An 18503-nucleotide genomic window follows, 5' to 3' on the forward strand; every position below is an offset into this window, starting at 1 on the left:
GAAAACGATTCTACACACCTCTGAAGAGTTAGTTTAGGTGAGACAGACTCACGAGCCTTTGATTTTCTCATCTGTTTGTTGAGAAACATTTATTGTCATAGGAGACTGAAATGACACATTTACTGCCATAGCCATCAGTCACACTCTTTGAATAAGTCCATGTGAAACTCTTGAAAATGAGGCAGTATATGCTGTTTTCCTTTTCTGGTCACAAGGGACTTCATCTACTTTCTGTTTCTAGGAGCTTTGCCAGGACATTTAGTTCAACACTGAGTTTGACTGGCTGCAGACTGGCCCCAACAACAGGCAATAACAGATACAATAAGATTGTTCTGCATGCCTAATTGAGCCATGTCTTCTCTGACATCAGGGACATACTACATGATTGTGTCCTCACCCACCTTTTCTTGAGTACTTGGTCAGTGCATAAACCTGTCACCAAAACCAATTAGAATCATTTTAACTGTGCAGATACTCTCAAAGCCAGCAGCAGCAGCAGCACTTGTGTGAGGGGAAAGATGGGTGTGAGAGAGCACATACAATCAAAGCAATATAAAAGGGAAGAACACATTGCACTAGTATAAATGTGCACACCAAATAGCTTAAAAAGGAAGACCAATAAAGATGAGTTAAACACATTAAAAGTATTTGAAAAAAAAGCAGTCCTTACAAAATTATTTCTAAGCCTTCATGCTCAGGCTTCATTGATTTGTCATAATATAGGATATGGCCTCCACTAGGTGGGAGTCAAAGATGGCTGCTCAATAGCATGTTTCCTATCAAATCCAGTAATTGGATAAAACATTAATAATAAGTGCACTAATGAACACGACCAAGCCAATAGCACATTGAGACAGTTTACAACACGTCCAAAGTCACAGATGCATCGAACTGTTGCAGATGGAATTCTGGTACTAGAATCTTGTCAATCTTCTATGGCTGAAATGCAAGAAGTGAAAATATATGTTATACATTTGTGCAATTCTATAGACTATGGCTGGACAAACAAATATAATCATCCCATTGTATTTAACACATTGTTTGCATTATTTAGACGAAGTTGACGAGGGCTATTCAAACATGCACCCATACAGATCTAGACTAGACACACAACCCACAAAGGAATGTTCATAGGCGCACTACAACTTCCGCAAGAAGGCAAATAGAAACAGCATTGGATTGTGGGTAGTATCGTGTCATTTCCTGAATTAGTTTAGAAGTACAATTGTATGTCAAGTCGCATGAGTCCGCAGCGCGTGTATTTTTAATCGACTCTTCAACTTGGAAGAACTACAGGTTGACTGCTTGAAAAGTTATTACCAGTAGCCAGCAATGAGTTTGAACGAGCATTCGTTGCAAGCTCTGTCTTGGAGAAAACTTTACTTGAGTCGAGCAAAGCTGAAGGCTACGAGCAGAACTTCAGCTCTCCTGTCGGGTTTCGCAATGGTGAGTACCAGGACCCAGTCATATGGATTGGAGCGGATGACAACTTTGACAAAATGTAGTTATGACGCACTATTTCTTAAAACTACACCTACCGGTAGACTATCCTACCAGCCCGGTCTCATAGACGACGTAACATAGTAAACGTTTATTCTAGAAACTCCAATTAGTATGATTTGCAGCCTGGTCTCAGATTAGATGTAATATAGTCAAAGTAAAATAGTAGACATTCAAAATCGTATGATGTGTTATGTTTGGTATAGTTATAAGACAGCTGGTTACCTAAGGCAAAAATGAAAGTAGGGTTGTTGGATGGGTGGGTGTATAACGCAAGTTCAAATCTTATTACGGACAACTTTAGCATTTTAGCCAATTAGGAACTTTTGAACTACTTACTACTTTGCAACTACTTAGCATGTTAACTAACCCGTCCCCTAACCTTTTTAGCTAACCCTTTAACTTAACACCTAAACTTAACCCTAACTAACATTAGCACCTATTCCAATTTGTTGTGGCTAACGTTAGGCAGGTGGCTAACATAGCATAACACATTTGAATTAATAACATATCTTAGGTTTGCAAATTCATAACATATTATACTAATTGTAATTTGTGAGATATCATACGAAATGTATGATGGACAGACACAAATTTTAATACATACCATATGAAACGTAACATTAATTGGATCGTCCTCGATTTACGTTTACTATGTTATGTCTACCCATGAGTCCAGGTTGCAGCATCCTACCAGTATTTGACTACAATGCTGGATAAACCAAGACTGTTTTGATTGAAAATAACCAGCAAACATATTTAACGATATGCATTAGGCCTACAATTAAATGTATTTCTGTATGAAACTGGTTACATTGCAATTTTGATGCATAGATTTGCATATGCATAGTTGAGTGCATTTAAGTGTTTCTGCAAGTTAAACCACTATGCAAGGCCAGATGCAAATTAAGGATGGCATTAGTGAGTCATATCTAAACCTTAACCTACCACAAATAAACTGCAGCATATCTGACAGTCGCTCACCCAACAGAAAGTTGGACCCAGTTGTAAGCTGGTCAAAAACGCTAGGCCAGGCTACATCTTCCTGTACAGTCCTGCACCCAATATAGGGTTGCTAGGTGATGTACGACGCCTCCTGGAGGCCATGTTTGGAAGACCACTGCATCAGTTCTTTTGACAATAACAGCCGAGTGTCTACCCCAAGCTGCATGATAACAGTGTCTAAAACGACTTAATTCAACACCATGGTAAATTATTGTGCAGTATTTGGCTGCTCTAACAAGGCCGGAAAGACGACGTGAAAAAATATTTTTACAGATCATGAAACACCAAGGAGATAAGACTCAAGAACTGTCAAAAAGCAGAGACACCTTTTTCCCATCTGAACTCAGACAGCTGTTAGTACAGGAGCTGCTCTGATCATTTCATCATTGGAATAAGCTAATCTCTGCTTCAGTTGCACAATGCCAAGGGGCCATTGCAAATGCCCATAAGGCTAATGTCATCATACTGATGGTCCAGTGGTTCCCAACTCCAGTCCTCAAGTAACCCCAAAAGTACACCTTTTTATTGATGTCCTGAACAAGCACACCCGATTCAACTTGTCAACTAATCGTCAGGCCCTCAATGAGTTGAATCAAGTATGTTTGTCCGAATCAGGTATGTGTGCTGTTGGGTTGTACTCGAGGACTGGAGTTGGGAAACACTGCTGTAGGCCTATGGCTGCATTGACATAGCCATTATCATCAGCTGCAAAATGGGTTCACATGGCTGTCACTCTCTCTGGATATCAATCAAATAAAACTATTTGGGGTGCTTACAACTGATCAAAAAGGTCATGTTCATTTGAGAATACAACACAGCAACACAGACAAGTCAGAGACAGATTCCCTTCCCCTCTTTATTGCAGGATTGTGATCTGTGGTTAATTAACACTGACACTAGTTCATTTTGTATAATAGTTAAGTTACATTTAAACACTTCACTTTGAAGAATCAATACTTTGACTATATGAAATAAAAAGTGTATGGGGAAGCTAACTCGTATGTAAAGGTTTAGACATTTTAGTAACAAGTACCTAGGCTATTTTTATGAAAGCATAATTTCATCTTTACAAAAAAGTAAATACCAGAGGTAGCCAACCTCACACCACTGATCCCTAATCTCCTTGGTGAGCAGACTTCTATTCCAGCCCAGCAAAAGCACACTTGATTATCAACTAATTTGGTTTGAGAAGTTGAATCAGGTGTATTAGTGCTGGGCTGGAATAGAAGGGTTGGCTGCTCCAATTGTAATAGGTTTATTAATTGTTGACTTTTTTGAAACTTTATTTACAACATTTACACGCAACACATGGTATACAAGGATGTACCCTTATTCTCTTGGGACATTCATTGGGACCTCTTCATCTGCATACAGGTTTTCACAGCTTGCTTTATCTGACGACAGAAAACATCACAAAGAAACAGGCTTAATCATACTCAAATAAGACGGCACTGAATGTTATGTTTCTATATCTCTCTTTCCCCAGTTTCTCTCGCTAGGAACTGGAACTCGAATCTTTTCATAATGTCCACCTACAACAGTACATACCCTATCCAGAGTAGCCTTCTCTATCCCTCTGACAGCTGGTGCCGTTAATCCTTTTACCCTCTTCCATGCCATGGCTGTTAGCTAGCTAGCTACAAATGACTTTCAAGTTTTTTTAAAATTTACAACGATGATGATGATGATAAATACAGTGCATTCGGGAAGTATTCAGACCCCTTGACTTTTTCCACATTTTATTACGATACATCCTTATTCCAAAATTGATTCATTGTCCCCCCCCCCTCAATCTACACACAATACCCCATAATGACAAAGTAAAAACTGTTTTTTAGAAATAGTAGCATGTATTCTAAACTGAAGATCATGATTAGGTGATTATTGGAGTCAGATGTGTTAGCTGGGGCAAAACTGTGACACTGGAGTTGCCCACCCCTGTTTTAGTCAGTACTTTGTTGAAGCACCTTTGGCAGCGATTACAGCCTCAGGTCTTCATGGGTATGACGCTACAAGCTTGGCACACCTGTATTTGGGGAGTTTCTCCCATTCTTCTCTGCAGATCCCCTCAAGCTCTCTCATGTTGGATGGGGAGCGTCACTGCACATCTATTTTCAGGTCTCTCCAGAGCCGTTTGATCATGTTCAAGTTCGGGCTCTGGCTGGGCCACTCAAGGACATTCAGAGACTTGTCCCGAAGCCACTTCTGCGTTGTCTTGGCTGTGTGCTTAGGATTGTTGTCCTGTTGGAAGGCGAACCTTCACCCCAGTCTGAAGTCCTGAGCGCTCTGGAGCAGGTTTTCATCAAGAATTTCTCTGTACTTTGGTCTGTTCATTTTTCCCTAAATTCTGACTAATCTCCCAGTCCCTGCCGCTGAAAATCATCCCCACCTCATGATGCTGCCACCACCATGCTTCACCGTAGGAATGGTGCCAGGTTTCCTCCAGATGTGAACGCTTGCCAGAGAATCTTGTTTCTCATGGTCTGAGAGTCTTTAGGTGCCTTTTGGCAAACTCCAAGTTGTCTGTAATGTGCCTTTTACTGAGGAGTGGCTTCTGTCTAGCCACTACCGTAAAGGCCTAATTGGTAGAGTGCTGCAGACATGGTTGTCCTTCTGGAAGATTCTACCATCTCCACAGAGGAACTCTGGAGCTCTGTCAGTGACCATCGGGTTCTTGGTCACCTCCCTGACCAAGGCCCTTCTCCCCTGAATGCTCAGTTTGGCCATGCAGCCAGCTCTAGTAAGAGTTTTGGTGGTTCCAAACTTCTTCCATTTAAAAATGGAGGCCACTGTGTCCTTGGGGACCTTCAATGCTGCAGAAAAGTTTTGGTACCTTTTCCCCAGATCTGTGCCTCAACACAATCCTGTCTCGGAGCTCTACGGACAATTCCTTCGACCTCATGGCTTGGTTTTTGCTCTGACTTGCACTGTCAACTGTGGGACCTTGTATAGACAGGGCAAACTACCTGCCCTGTATGACACCTACAGCATCCAATGTCACAGAAAGGCCAAAAACGACATCAACAACCTGAGCCACGGCCTGTTCACCCCTCTATCTTCCAGAAGGCGAGGTCAGTACAGGTGCATCAAAGCTGGGACTGAGAGACAGAAGCTTTTTTTCAATCTCAAGGCGACTTTTAAATGGCCATCACTAGCCGACTAACACCCGGTTACGCAACCCTGGACCTTAGAGGCTGCTGCCTTATATACATAGACAGCTACTTTAATAATGGAACACTAGTCACTTTAATAATGTTTACATACTGCTTTACACATCTCATAACAATATACTGTATTTTAGTCAATGCCACTCCAACATTGCTCAATCTAATATTTATATATTTGTTAATTCCATTATTTTACTTTTAGATTTGTGTATTGTTGTGAATTGTTAGATACTACTGCACTGTTGGAGCTAGGAACACAAGTATTTCGCTACACCCGCAATAACATCTGCTAAATTTGTGTATGTGACCAATAAAATGTGCTTTTATAACATTTTGTGTGCCTTGCCTTGATGACAGCTTTGCACACTTTTGGCATTCTCTCAACCAGCTTCATGAGGTAGCCACCCGGAATGGATTTCAATCAACAGGTGTGCCTTAAGTTCATTTGTGACCCAATTTCAGGAAACTAGGTGTATGTCGCAAGTCACGACTTCACAGGAGAGCTGTTTGAACGTAAAAAATATTTTCTTATCAAAATGTTGTTTTTTTGGGCAGAAATGCCTTCTCGAACATGTTATTAAAAGGCACCTGAAAGTTCACAAGTTTTTATGCCATCTGTAAATACAAATAAAGAAGTTAAATTACCAGCCTAGTTGGTTTAGCCAAAGAAAAATACAGTAACCTTCTCGCTAGCCATGATTGGCTGAGATAATGAGTGGCCTGGACATGCCGAGAGAAGTTTCAGATTGTTCAGCAGCGCAGCATCTTGTCTATAAAATGAGCTGCTCGTTATGCGTAGATAATTCTTTCTACTGCAGTTTTTTTTTATAAAGAGAGAACGTTAGCAATGGAGAACGGCAAATATGTTGCTTCTGCTCTCAATAACATTGCTGCCCTGAATCTATCAGGCGCTATCGACAAAGGTCAGTGGGAAAAAATTGTGATGGACTACTTTCTGGATGACGATTGTGCCATTCTGACTCTGAAAATGAATCAGACGATGAGGAAATCCCTGATGTTAGGTAAAAACATTTTCAGTTGAAGACATTGTAGAGTCTTCTGATGACGGTGATGGGGAAGAAACAGCGATCAACAGTGTTGTCACGGAAGAAGTTGACCAAATTTTGAAATCCGTGGAACACAACGGGCCAAACAAGCTGTGCAAACTAAACGGAAACACAGGATGTCTTTTATTTAATCAAAGGGGTTGCAGGCTGCCATGAAGCTTTCATCCATGTATATGGGTAAGAATCTAGCTACAGTTTCAGCTATTATACGTTTCTAATTTTGTCAGTTGTTTTTATTGCAAGTTAAGGCTTGCTGTTAGCTAGCCAGCTGGAGTTTGATGGCTGGCTTGCTAGCTGATGTTAACATTGAACCTAGAACCTAACTTTAGCTATGACAATCGGTTTGTTTTGCTAGTAATGTTACTCTGAATTGGGATTATAGTTCAATTTTTAGCTAGCTAACATTAGCTGGCTGGCTTGCTAGCAGACATTAATTTATGTGTATGAATTGTGTGATCTCCAGAATGCCATTTCGCATTGCTAGTTATAGCCTAATGTTAGCTAGCTAACATTGAACCTATTTGGTTAACATTAGGTAGCTATGACAATCGGTTTTGTATTGCTAGTTAAAGCTTGCTGTTAGCTAGCCAGCTAATGTTAGATGGCTGGCTATCTAGCTAACATTACGTGTATGAACTGTGTGTAGTGATATATCAGAATGCCATTTCGCATCTATTGTAGAATAATGCTAAAATATTTTTTTTCTGGAATTTGTTTTTTAGCATAAGTAGAACACGACTGCCTCTCCTCCACCAGTCACACAAGGAGAATGGTCTAATGCCTCCCATCAAAAAGAGAGCTGGCCCAAGCAAGCAAAGGCAGCAGCGCAGTCATCAACTACATGCACCATTTCTTCACCAACTACAGAGTTGGGGAAACACGTGTGGACCTGAATTGTGATAACTGCAGTGGCCAAAACAAGAACACATTTGTGCTCTGGAATTGTGCCTGGCAGACCATGCACAAACTCCATCACAGTCTGGACCTTCACTTCCTGATCACGGGCCACACAAAGTTTGCCCCCGACTAACTGGTGCTTCGGCCTCATCAAGCAGGGCTTCAGAAAGACCAGTGAACACTTTGTCTGAGATTGCTGGTGTTGTGAAGGACAGCACTGTGACGGGTCAACATCCAACAGCTGGTTGGACTGGAGGACGGTACGGTGCTGGTGGAAAGCTATGGCTGGCAACATCTGACTCCGTACTTCAGGCCGCTGCCACAGATCAAGCAGTACCAGCACTTCAGCTGAAAGTCATTTTCATTGTATTGCATGAGGTTATTCTTCTTGGGAGGTGAATTGATGTTGTAAAGGGTTGTAATGTCTCTGATTTTTTTTATTATTATTTTTTTTTTTAGTATTTCCCTGTTTTACAGCTTCGATGCTCTGGAGCCTGGTGTTGTCGCCAAAGAGCAATGACTGTCACGACCAGCAACGCTGACATCTTTCCTCCCATAGAAGGTCTGCCTGTACAAGCACCACCTGGACTGGACACAGCTAGACAATCTTATCTTTTTGAGAAGATCAGGGAGTTTTGTGACGAAGAGGCTATGGACATCACATGCCCTGCACCAAAGTCAACGGCAGAACAGAAACAGGCTCTCCGACTATAGATTCCCTTGTTCATGGCGTGATTCAGGCGGACCAGTCATCGGCACTATCTGCAGTGCCTCTATTCACATGACTCTCTCCTAACACACACGTTGCTCCTATTTTTTTTGTCATCCTGCTGCTCCACCACTTTACCCCTGATTGTATGTGTGTAACTACCTTGTCTATCACTGATATCGTTATTGATATTGTTCTTGTACATACTGTATATTTTTTTGACTATCTATTTCTGATATTGCTACTATGCAAGTAACCATTTGGCTGTACCGTTTATACCTTCTGTAGAGACCCATCCACTTAGCAAGACTTTGATATTGATATACAGTTGAAGTCGGAAGTTTGCATACACCTTAGCCGTTTTAAACTCAGTTTCACAATTCCTGACATTTAATCCTAGTAAAAATGTCCTGTCTTAGGTCAGTTAGGATCATCACTTTATTTTAAGAATGTGAAATTTAAGAATAATAGTAGAGAATGCTTTATTTCAGCTTTTATTTCTTTCAGCTTTTATTTCTTTCATCACATTCCTAGTGGGTCAGAATTATACATACATGGTGAAGGGTGCTGTGCAGCGCCAGCTGCGCCATCAGAGTCCCTGGGTTCGCGCCCAGGCTCTGCCGTAACCGGCCGCGACCGGGAGGTCTGTGGGGCGACGCACAATTGGCCTAGCGTCGTCCGGGTTAGGGAGGGATTTGTCGGTAGGGATCTCCTTGTCTCATCGCGCACTAGCGACTCCTGTGGCGGGCCGGGCGCAGTGCGAGCAAGGCCTCCTTGCTCGCCCATGATTTTTCAGTTCTGCCCACAATTTTTCTATAGGATTGAGGTCAGTGCTTTGTGATGGCCACTCAATACCTTGACTTTGTTGTCCTTAGGCCATTTTTCCACAACTTTAGAAGTATGCCCATTTGGAAAACCCAAGCTTTAAACTTCCTGACTGATGTCTTGATGTTGCTTCAATATATCCACATAATTTTCCTTTCCTCATGATACCATCTATTTTGTGAAGTGTGTGGGGGTCCCTCCTGCAGCAAAGGACCCCCACAACATGATTCTACCACCCCCATGCTTCACGTTTGGGATGGTGTTCTTTGGCTTGCAAGCCTCCCCTTTTTCCTCCAAACATAACGATGGTCATTATGGGCAAACAGTTCTTTTTTTGTTTCATCAGACCGGAGGACATTTCTCCAAAAAGTATGATGTTTGTCTCCATGTGCAGTTGCAAACCGTAGTCTGGCTTTTTTATGGCGGTTTTGGAGCAGTGGCTTCTTCCTTGCTGAGCGGCCTTTCAGGTTATGTCGATATAGGGCTCGTTTTACTATGGATATAGATACTTTTGTACCTGTTTCATCCAGCATCTTCACAAGGTCCTTTGCTGTTCTGGGATTGATTTGCACTTTTCCCACAAGTGTGTTCATCTCTAAGAGACAGAACGCGTCTCCTTCCTGAGCGGTATGAAGGCTGCGTGGTCCCATGGTGTTTATACTTGTGTACTATTGTTTGTAGATGAATGTGGTACCTTCAAGATTTTGGACATTTCTCCCAAGGATGAAGCAGACTTGTGGAGGTCTACAATTGTTTTTTTCTCAGTTCTTGGCTGATTTTCCCATGATGTCAAGCAAAGAGGCACTTGGTTTGAAGGTAGGCCTTGAAATACATCCACAGGTACACCTCCAATTGACTCAAATGATCAGAAGCTCCTAAAGCCATGACATAATTTTCTGGAATTTTCCAATGAGGTTTAAAGACACTAAGTTGACTGTGCATGTAAACTTCTGACTCACTGGAATTGTGATACAGTGAATAAGTCTGTAAACAATTGTTGGAAAAATGTATTGTGTCATGCACAAAGTAGATGTCTTAACCGACTTGCCAAAACTATAGTTTTGGTGGTGTGGTTGAAAAACGAGTTTTAATGACTCCAACCTAAGTGTGTAAACTTCCGACTTCAACTGTATATATAAAAATGAATATTGTTATGTAGTCGTAACATGATTTTGTGACATACGGTCACGTATCGTTGCGGTATCAAGTGTCCACCACACACACATGGCACATCCACATAAATATGGCGCATGCATCTGTTTATGTACTGTACATGTGCACCTCACTCAGGTTTCAACTCAGTTTGCATGGCCTTCACTTATGTATGGGATACTATGTGATAAGTGCATGTGTAACAGTATGCTAATGTACTGGTGTGAAGGCATTTGGGCAGTGGCCAAAAGTAGTTAGGTAAAACTACTATCTGTACCTTATTTATATTTTTGGCAACTTTTACTTACTGCATTCAGAAAGAAAATGTACTTTTTACTCCATACATTTTCTCTGACACCCAAAAGTACTTGTTATATTTTGACAGGAAAATTGTACAATTCACACACTTATCAAGACAACATCCCTACGGCATCTGATCTGGCAGACTCACTAAACACATGCTTTGTTTGTCAATTTTGGAGTGTGCCCTTGGCTATCCTTCAATAAACATTTTTTTTTTATAAAAAAAAAGAGATTGTGCCATCTTGTTTAATATAAGGAATTTGAAATGATTTATACTTTTACTAAAGTATGACAATTTAGTACTTTTTCCACCAGGATGTGGCTGGGTGTTACAGCATTTCTTTCACATGACCCATCAATTCAGACAAGTGTGTCTGGGTAAGCATCATCTAATATTTAAACTATTTTTATCTGGACACTTAATGTTTACCTGGAATTTTTCCTTGTAGGCTACCACCATTTTTAGTCTTAATCTTTACTACACTACTCACTGTTTAGCACATTACCTCTTGTGAATCCTTAAAGAGATGGGCGGAGCTTGCTTAAGAGGGTGTGAACAATGCTGAATGGGCGTAGACAAAGGAGAGCTCTCAGTAGGTACCAAAACATTCAAGGGCCCTTTTCTCAAAAGTGAGTTAACAAATGTATCAACATTCAAAGCAAAATTACTTTCCCATTGTTCCAAAAAGCATGCTATGTCTAAAATACCATTTTGTAATTCTGAGTCTACTTTTATCCAATGTAAAAAATACAACAAATTCTGCTACATAAGACCGAAACCAGGTGGTGAGTCATTTGTGGAATTTCTTTCCTTAATGCATTTCAGCCAATCGGTTGTGTAGGGGTGGTATACAGAAGATAGTCTTTTACCAAATAGGGCTAAGTCCATATTATGGCAAGAACAGCTCAAATAAGCAAAGAGATGACAGTCCATAATTACTTTAAGACATGAAGTCAGTCAATCCGGAAAATGTCAATCTTTGAACGTTTCTTCAAGTGCAGTCGCAAAAAAACATCAAGAGCTATGATGAAACTGGCTCTCATGAGGACCTCAACAGGAAAGGAAGACCCAGTTTCCTCTGCTGCAGCCCAAATAAATGCTTCAGAGTTAAATAAGACATCTCAACATCAACTGTTCAGAGGAGACTGTGTGAAGCAGGCCTTAATGGTTGAATTGCAGAAAAGAAACCACTACTAAAGGACATCAATAATAAGAAGAGACTTGCTTGGGCCAAGAACACAAGCAATGGACATTAGAACAGTGAAAATGTGTCATTTAGTCTGATGAGTCCAAATTTGACATTTTTGATTCCAACCGCCGTGTCTTTGTGAGACGCAGAGTAGGTGAGTTGATGATCTCTGCATGTGTGGTTCCCACGTGACGCTTTGCTGTTGACACTGATTTATTTAGAATTCAAGGCACACTTAACCAGCATGGCTACCACAACATTCTGCAGCGATATGCCATCCCGCGTATGCCATTGCGTTTAGTGGGACAATAATTTGTTTTTCCCAAAAATGAATGACCCAAAACACACCTCCAGGCTGTGTAAGGGCTATTTGACCTAGAAGGAGAGTGATGGAGTGCTGCATCAGATGACTTGGCCTCCACAATCACCCGACCTCAACCCAATTGAGATGGTTTGGGATGAGTTGGACTGCGGAGTGAATGAAAAGCAGCCAACAAGTCCTCAGCATATGTGGGAACTCCTTCAAGACTGTTGGAAAAGCATTCCAGGTGAAGCTGGTTGAGAGAATTCCAAGAGTGTGCAAAGCTGTCAAGGCAAAGGTTGGCTACAAGATAGCTAGCTAATACGAATTTAGCTAGCTAGCTGGGTGGCGATATTTAATTCACTTAGCTAGCTAGCTATTCAGTATGATAAATTAACTAGCTAATAATATACATTTTTTTAATAATTTTCTAAATATATTTACTAAAGTGAATAGGTTCTTCCACTGCCTCTGTATTCTGGGTGCTTAGGAAAAAAAACTAATGGGAAATCTTCCTGAATTGCTTTTCGGTGGTAGCAAAACACAGCCAGCCATGTGGACGATTGGGGGACACAGGGCAACAAAGTTCCACCAGATTGACTGGTCTTCCAACATGGTGCCCTGTGTGGTTGCTACGTGATTTGTAACAACTGCAACCTCTCTATAGAGGAGAAACATGGAATTGTCACATGCAGTGGTTGAGCTTTAAATTACATCATTGTCTTTGTTCAGATTGTTTTGATTCCTCATCCTGTTTGCACGTCGCTCTTTCAGTCAAGCTATAACCGTGTGAAATCGTGTCTCTTTCAGGTGGCTATGGTGGAGGTGCAGCTGGAACAAGATCATGTGTATCCCCAAGGTCTGCTGATAGCCTTCAGCGCCTGCACCACTGTCCTTGTGGCAGTGCACCTTTTCGCCCTGATGATCAGCACCTGCATCCTGCCAAACCTGGAGGCCGTCAGCAATGTTCACAACTTGAACTCGATCAACGAGTCGCCCCATGAGCGCATGCACTGCTACATTGAGCTGGCCTGGGCCTTCTCCACTGTCATCGGCACCCTTCTCTTCCTGGCCGAGGTGGTTCTGCTGTGCTGGGTCAAGTTCCTGCCCCTCAGTCCCTCAACTGCTAAAAATAGCACCGACAATTATGGAAGGGCGGCAGCAATTGTCTCCACCTCCATTATGGTGCCGTTTGGACTGGTTTTTATTGTGTTCGCTGTGCACTTCTACCGCTCTCTAGTGAGTCACAAAACTGACCGTCAGTTTCAGGAGCTGGAGGAGCTGTCCAATATCACCCGGCTGCAGAACCAGCTGGACTACAGGGCGGAGACAACCAGCCTGCAACCCGCCTCCGTCGACTTCCCCTAACGGGAGCACACACAAGTAGGGAGTTGGAGCAGTACACAGCTGTAAGAAATGTATTATTGACTTGTTTTTTTTGTATCTATTTGCATGAGCACCATGAGAAAGGATACTTTATATAGTAATATCATATTTCTTCAGATGTTTTGTATTGGGATTTGGACTTTGCTTTAGGCATTTTTCTACTTGTGTAAATAGTTGGGGAGAGGTCAGAAGAATTTGCTTTGTATTGTTCGAGTTTGGACTCAAGCCACTTTTTTTTTTACTTTGCTGCATGTCTATTGTCTTATGGCTTCAGAAACAGATCTGAATAGCTGAATGTGAGTGAGCATCTGTGTGAAATTGGTTTTTAAATGTTTTGTACATCTTCATTACATAGATGATATTTGTAGTTATGTCACATACAACTACACTAAGTTCTGTCTAAGGTGGCTGGGAAACACAAAGTGTGGGACGAACATACTGTAATTTTGTGAAGTAGTTGGATTTTAATTTAACAAAATGATAACCGGCCAATTTCCATGAAAGGAAAACTGGTCAGAGCATAATGTAATAACTGCTGAAATAGTGCTGGTGCAAGGGAAAAGCAGAATTTAGATTTTTAGTCCGTCTGGAATATATACCTCATATTTTAACATTTCAAAGTCAGTACAATTGATCAGATTTGCTCTGATGGTCATTTGATGAGTTAATGTATTTTAAGCACGCTACTGTTACATAGACAAATACAAGTGTGGAATTTGAAATGTACACTACCGTACAAAAGTTTGGGGTCACTTAGAAATGTCCTTATTTATGAAAGAAAAGCTAATTTGTCCATTTTAAATAGAACATCAAATTAATCAGAAATACAGTGTAGACATTGTAAATGACTTGGAAACGTCAGATTTTTTATAGAATATCTACATAGGCGTACAAAGGCCCATTATCTCCAATGGCACATTGTGTTAGCTAATCCAAGTTTATCATTTTAAAAGGCTAATTGATCATTAGAAAATCCTTTTGCAATTATGTTAGCACAGCTGAACACTTGTGCTAATTAAAGAAGCAATAAAACTGGCCTTCTGTAGACTAGTTGAGTATCTGGAGCATCAGCAGTTGTGGGTTCGATTACAGGCTCAAAATGGCCGGAAACAAATAACTTTCTTCTGATACTCGTCAGTCTATTCTTATTCTGAGAAATGAAGGCTATTCCATGTGAGAAATTGCCAAGGAACTGAAGATCTTGTACAATGCTGTGTACTACTCCCATCACAGAACAGCGCAAATTGTCTAATCAGAATAGAAGAGTGGGTGCACAACTGAGCAAGAGGACAAATACATTAGTGTCTAGTTTGAGAAACAGATGTCCTCAACTGGCAACTTCATTAAATAGTACCCGCAAAACACCAGCCTCAACTGCGAAGAGGTGACTCCGGGATGCTGGCCTACACTACACTGTATTTCTGATCTTTTTAATGTTATTTTAACGGACCAAAAATGTGCTTTTCTTTCAAAAACAAGGACATTTCTAAGTGACCCCAAACTTTTGAACGGTAGTGTATTTGTTTAAGCTTTTCCTCTACATTATGTAATTATTAGACAGGTTGGTTGGGATATGGTTCCCAGTTCCTCATGTCAGGCTGGAATACCACCTTCAATGTAAAGTACTTTTCTTAGAGATTGTAAAGCTGTTTGTTTTGCATTTATGACAAATCACAAGTAGCTTCTTCTAAACTAGAGGGCAAATTAATAAATATATTTTTATGGAGGCAATATATTCAGATCTGTCTTCGACCTTTTAATGTGATCCAAGTGCACATATTTACTTTCATCAAATAATGGCACATGATCTTCTGTTTTTATTATTTATGAGTCAATTGTGAAGTGTTCTCTTTCGTATGGTCCACCAACCAAAGGACATCCAGCCAACTTGACACAACTGTGGGAAATATTGGAGTCAACCCGCAACTCTTTCGACACCTTGTAGAATCCATGCCCCAACAAATTGAGGCTGTTCTGAGGGCAAAAGGGGGGGGGGGGCTATTCAATATTAGGAAGGAGTCCTTAATGTTTTGTACACTGTGTATACTGTATGATGATTGTAACATCCCCCTTAAATGCCATTTGAGGCCAATATTTGTAAGAGGTCTTTGAGTGGCTGGGGCTTATGAAACCCCACACAATTATGTTTACACTGCATTGTCTGGTGCCAAATCATTGTCTTATACTGTAAATTTGTTACATTGTGGTGAGACTCCAAAGGGCAGAGGATTGGATTGATATGACCTCTTTATTAGACAATCGTTATGCATAACAACCCTATGCCTACTGAATAAAGAATAATATAAGAAAATCCATCTTATGTTGCTTAATTTATTCATATTATTATTATTTATTTTTTTTAAATACTTATACGAGATGTACTTTGAATTACTGTTAAGAGTCAACCTTCTTTTGAATGAATCAATATGGAAAACAATGGTACCTTCAATTATTTGCAATGTCCTGCTCATGTCTGCTCAAATTGTTGAAGACCGAATTTCCTTATTTGTGGGTCTATAACTTGAAGGCATTGTCCATTTCTTTTAAAGAAATACATTTAGAAGATATGTCAAGAGTTAGCAGGAAGGAAAACCACACAAAGGAAGTGGGGTTAGCACAGAGTAAAATGAAGTGGACACGCATCAAAAGTGTAAGAGGACTTGTCGTAGGGAGGAGTCATCTGTGTTTTCCCTGAGAGTATAGGGCTAGAGCACTGTATCAGGAGCTCACGGTGGGGGATAGCATTATCTCTTGGGTCACAGAAAGGCACAGAATCCTTTCCATTTTGCCTTCCTTGTTGCTGCAATGGCTCGTTTGATAGCCTCTCTGAATATGTCCTCCACATTCTCCTTGTATTTGGCTGAACACTCCAAGTAGAGGTCAGCGTTGATCTTCCTTTTGGTCTCTTCACCCTGCTCAGAGGAAAAAAGAAAAGTGATATTTTTAATTGAGAGGCGCCAACAAGACATTACATAACTATTGAGTTTCTGATTTCAAATGGAATATATTGCATGACATGAAAAGGTTCCCTGCCTGACACAAACTAGCCAAAAATAAAATGTCAGATAAATACATTTAGTCCAGGAGAAAGGGTGATTCAGAATTGTGATTATCACTCACAGATTTGGGGTGAGTGGGGATTTGCATTGCCATTACGGTCAGTAACATAATCTCATCACTGCTATTGATCTTTTGAAGGTGTTTTTGGTTCAACCCTTCTGATCAAAGTCTACCTTTCCCAACAAACCACCCTAATTCAACCACTTGTATTGCATTTTCAATAAACCCAATACTAATAACATATGTAAATTGTACGGCAGATATACAGTATATTCAATGTCTATAAATTATACATAAGGCTATGTAGGAAATCTCTACCTGGATGTATGTGATGGGGTTCTCGCCTGAAGACCACAGTTTCTTTGCCAAGAGCTTGTCTTTCCGCAGGTCTGTTTTGCATCCTACCAGTATAATGGGCACGCCACGGCAGAAGTGATGCACCTCGGGGAACCACTGAAAGATATGCTAAACAGAGTTAGATATTCTAAACATTCTATGTCATGCAGTGAAAATACATGCATAGTGAGTGGGATCTTTGTACAGTCCATAGAATAATCCCTGTGAGGGTGACTGCATCTACTTTGCAAAACAAATTTACCATGAACCTGATAAATACTTGCTTGAGCAAGTATTCAAATATATTTCTGATTGTCAGCTGACATTGTCACCCATCTTCAGGTACATTAATTATGTTGTAGATGTCATGAAACTTAAGGCACTGTATGTTAATGTTTCTTCCTCCTGTGGACTGAAACAGACAGAAGAGCAGTAAAGTATGAAGAGAGTGCAGTACCTTGATTAGCAAATTGTCATAACTTGAGGGGCAAGTGACATCATAGCAGATCAATATCAGGTTGGCACTCTGATAGGACAGAGGGCGTAATCGGTCATAGTCCTCTTGACCTGAAATAGATGGATGTGTATTATTAATCTGTCATGAAAATCGCATAGCCAAAAAATTTAATAATAAAATAAAAACTAGTTGGCTACTTAAATCAATGCCAGCCTCATCTGTTATTCCTTTATCTTGATTTAAAATCTACTATGACTCTCCTGAGTCACTCTCACTTAAAGTACATTATGATGATTCTTTAACAACCAGAGCGTGTCTGTTACTGCATTTCTAAGATACTGTAGATCTGACTACTTATGAGCACCACACGCCCACTAAAGACTCAGGATACCTGTTCAGCCAAGTGTTAGTGCACTGGTGCTCTCAAAAGCATGGATATGTAAGACCTGACCTGCAGTATCGTAGATGTTCAGACGAAACTCAGCGCCTCTGTACCTCACGTTGGCGACACATTTTTCAAACACAGATGGTACATATTTCTGAAAGATAGACAAAAATTGAGTTTCAAGTCCAGTTTTAAAAAAAAATGTTATTTCAGAGATGGTAGCTAAAAAGGTTGAACTTAACTTTGCTCTTTTTGTCATCATGTGCATATATAAATTGTGTTGTCACTTACATTCCTCACAGTAATTTGTCTACATGCAGAGTAATAACAGTACCTGAATAAATAATGTAAATAGATGGCCTTTTCCCTGAAAAGTGTAGAGAAGAGAAGCAGCCAGCTGATGAGCTGGCTTTGTCAGTTGTCTTACCTCTGGAAAGTCTCCTTTAGTGCAAACCTGGAGTAGGGAGGTTTTCCCACATCCACCATCACCTACTATCACAACCTTAAACTCCTCTCGCCTCCTGGTATGCCCACTGCTCACCCCTGACATGTTCTGTAGCATGCTTCTCTCTGAGAAGCTAGATGAAAATGTGGCAAAAGAGCCTCCACTTGTTGAAGGAGATAATGGAGGCAGACACTTCAGATAACAATAAATGGCACAAAAAAACTGAGTAAGAAAACTAGCTTAACCTAGTGAGTTACTAGCACTGGACTACCGGTCCATTGTCACCTTCTACCAGTGGTTTTAAGGAGGCTCCTCTTG

General features: G+C 40.7%; 2 protein-coding genes across 2 annotated transcripts; one reads left to right on the forward strand and one right to left on the reverse strand.

Moving 5' to 3' along the window:
• The first annotated feature begins 1194 nt into the window (after positions 1 to 1194).
• On the forward strand, positions 1195 to 15813 carry LOC139389790 (calcium release-activated calcium channel protein 1-like). The gene is made up of 2 exons (XM_071136737.1): positions 1195 to 1446; positions 12927 to 15813. Exons 1-2 carry the CDS (start codon positions 1333 to 1335, stop codon positions 13482 to 13484), a joined length of 672 nt encoding a protein of 223 aa, XP_070992838.1. The 5' UTR covers positions 1195 to 1332; the 3' UTR covers positions 13485 to 15813.
• Positions 15814 to 15914: 101 nt separating this feature from the next.
• Positions 15915 to 18302, reverse strand: LOC139389939 (rho-related GTP-binding protein RhoF-like). Its single transcript, XM_071136976.1, has 5 exons — positions 18168 to 18302; positions 17807 to 17894; positions 17356 to 17465; positions 16881 to 17015; positions 15915 to 16414 (listed from the first exon to the last, which is right to left on the reverse strand). Exons 1-5 carry the CDS (start codon positions 18300 to 18302, stop codon positions 16259 to 16261), a joined length of 624 nt encoding a protein of 207 aa, XP_070993077.1. The 3' UTR covers positions 15915 to 16258.
• Between the last annotated feature and the right edge of the window lie 201 nt (positions 18303 to 18503).

The sequence above is a fragment of the Oncorhynchus clarkii genome, chromosome 30 (assembly GCF_045791955.1).
Source record: "Oncorhynchus clarkii lewisi isolate Uvic-CL-2024 chromosome 30, UVic_Ocla_1.0, whole genome shotgun sequence".
Taxonomy (NCBI): domain Eukaryota; kingdom Metazoa; phylum Chordata; class Actinopteri; order Salmoniformes; family Salmonidae; genus Oncorhynchus; species Oncorhynchus clarkii.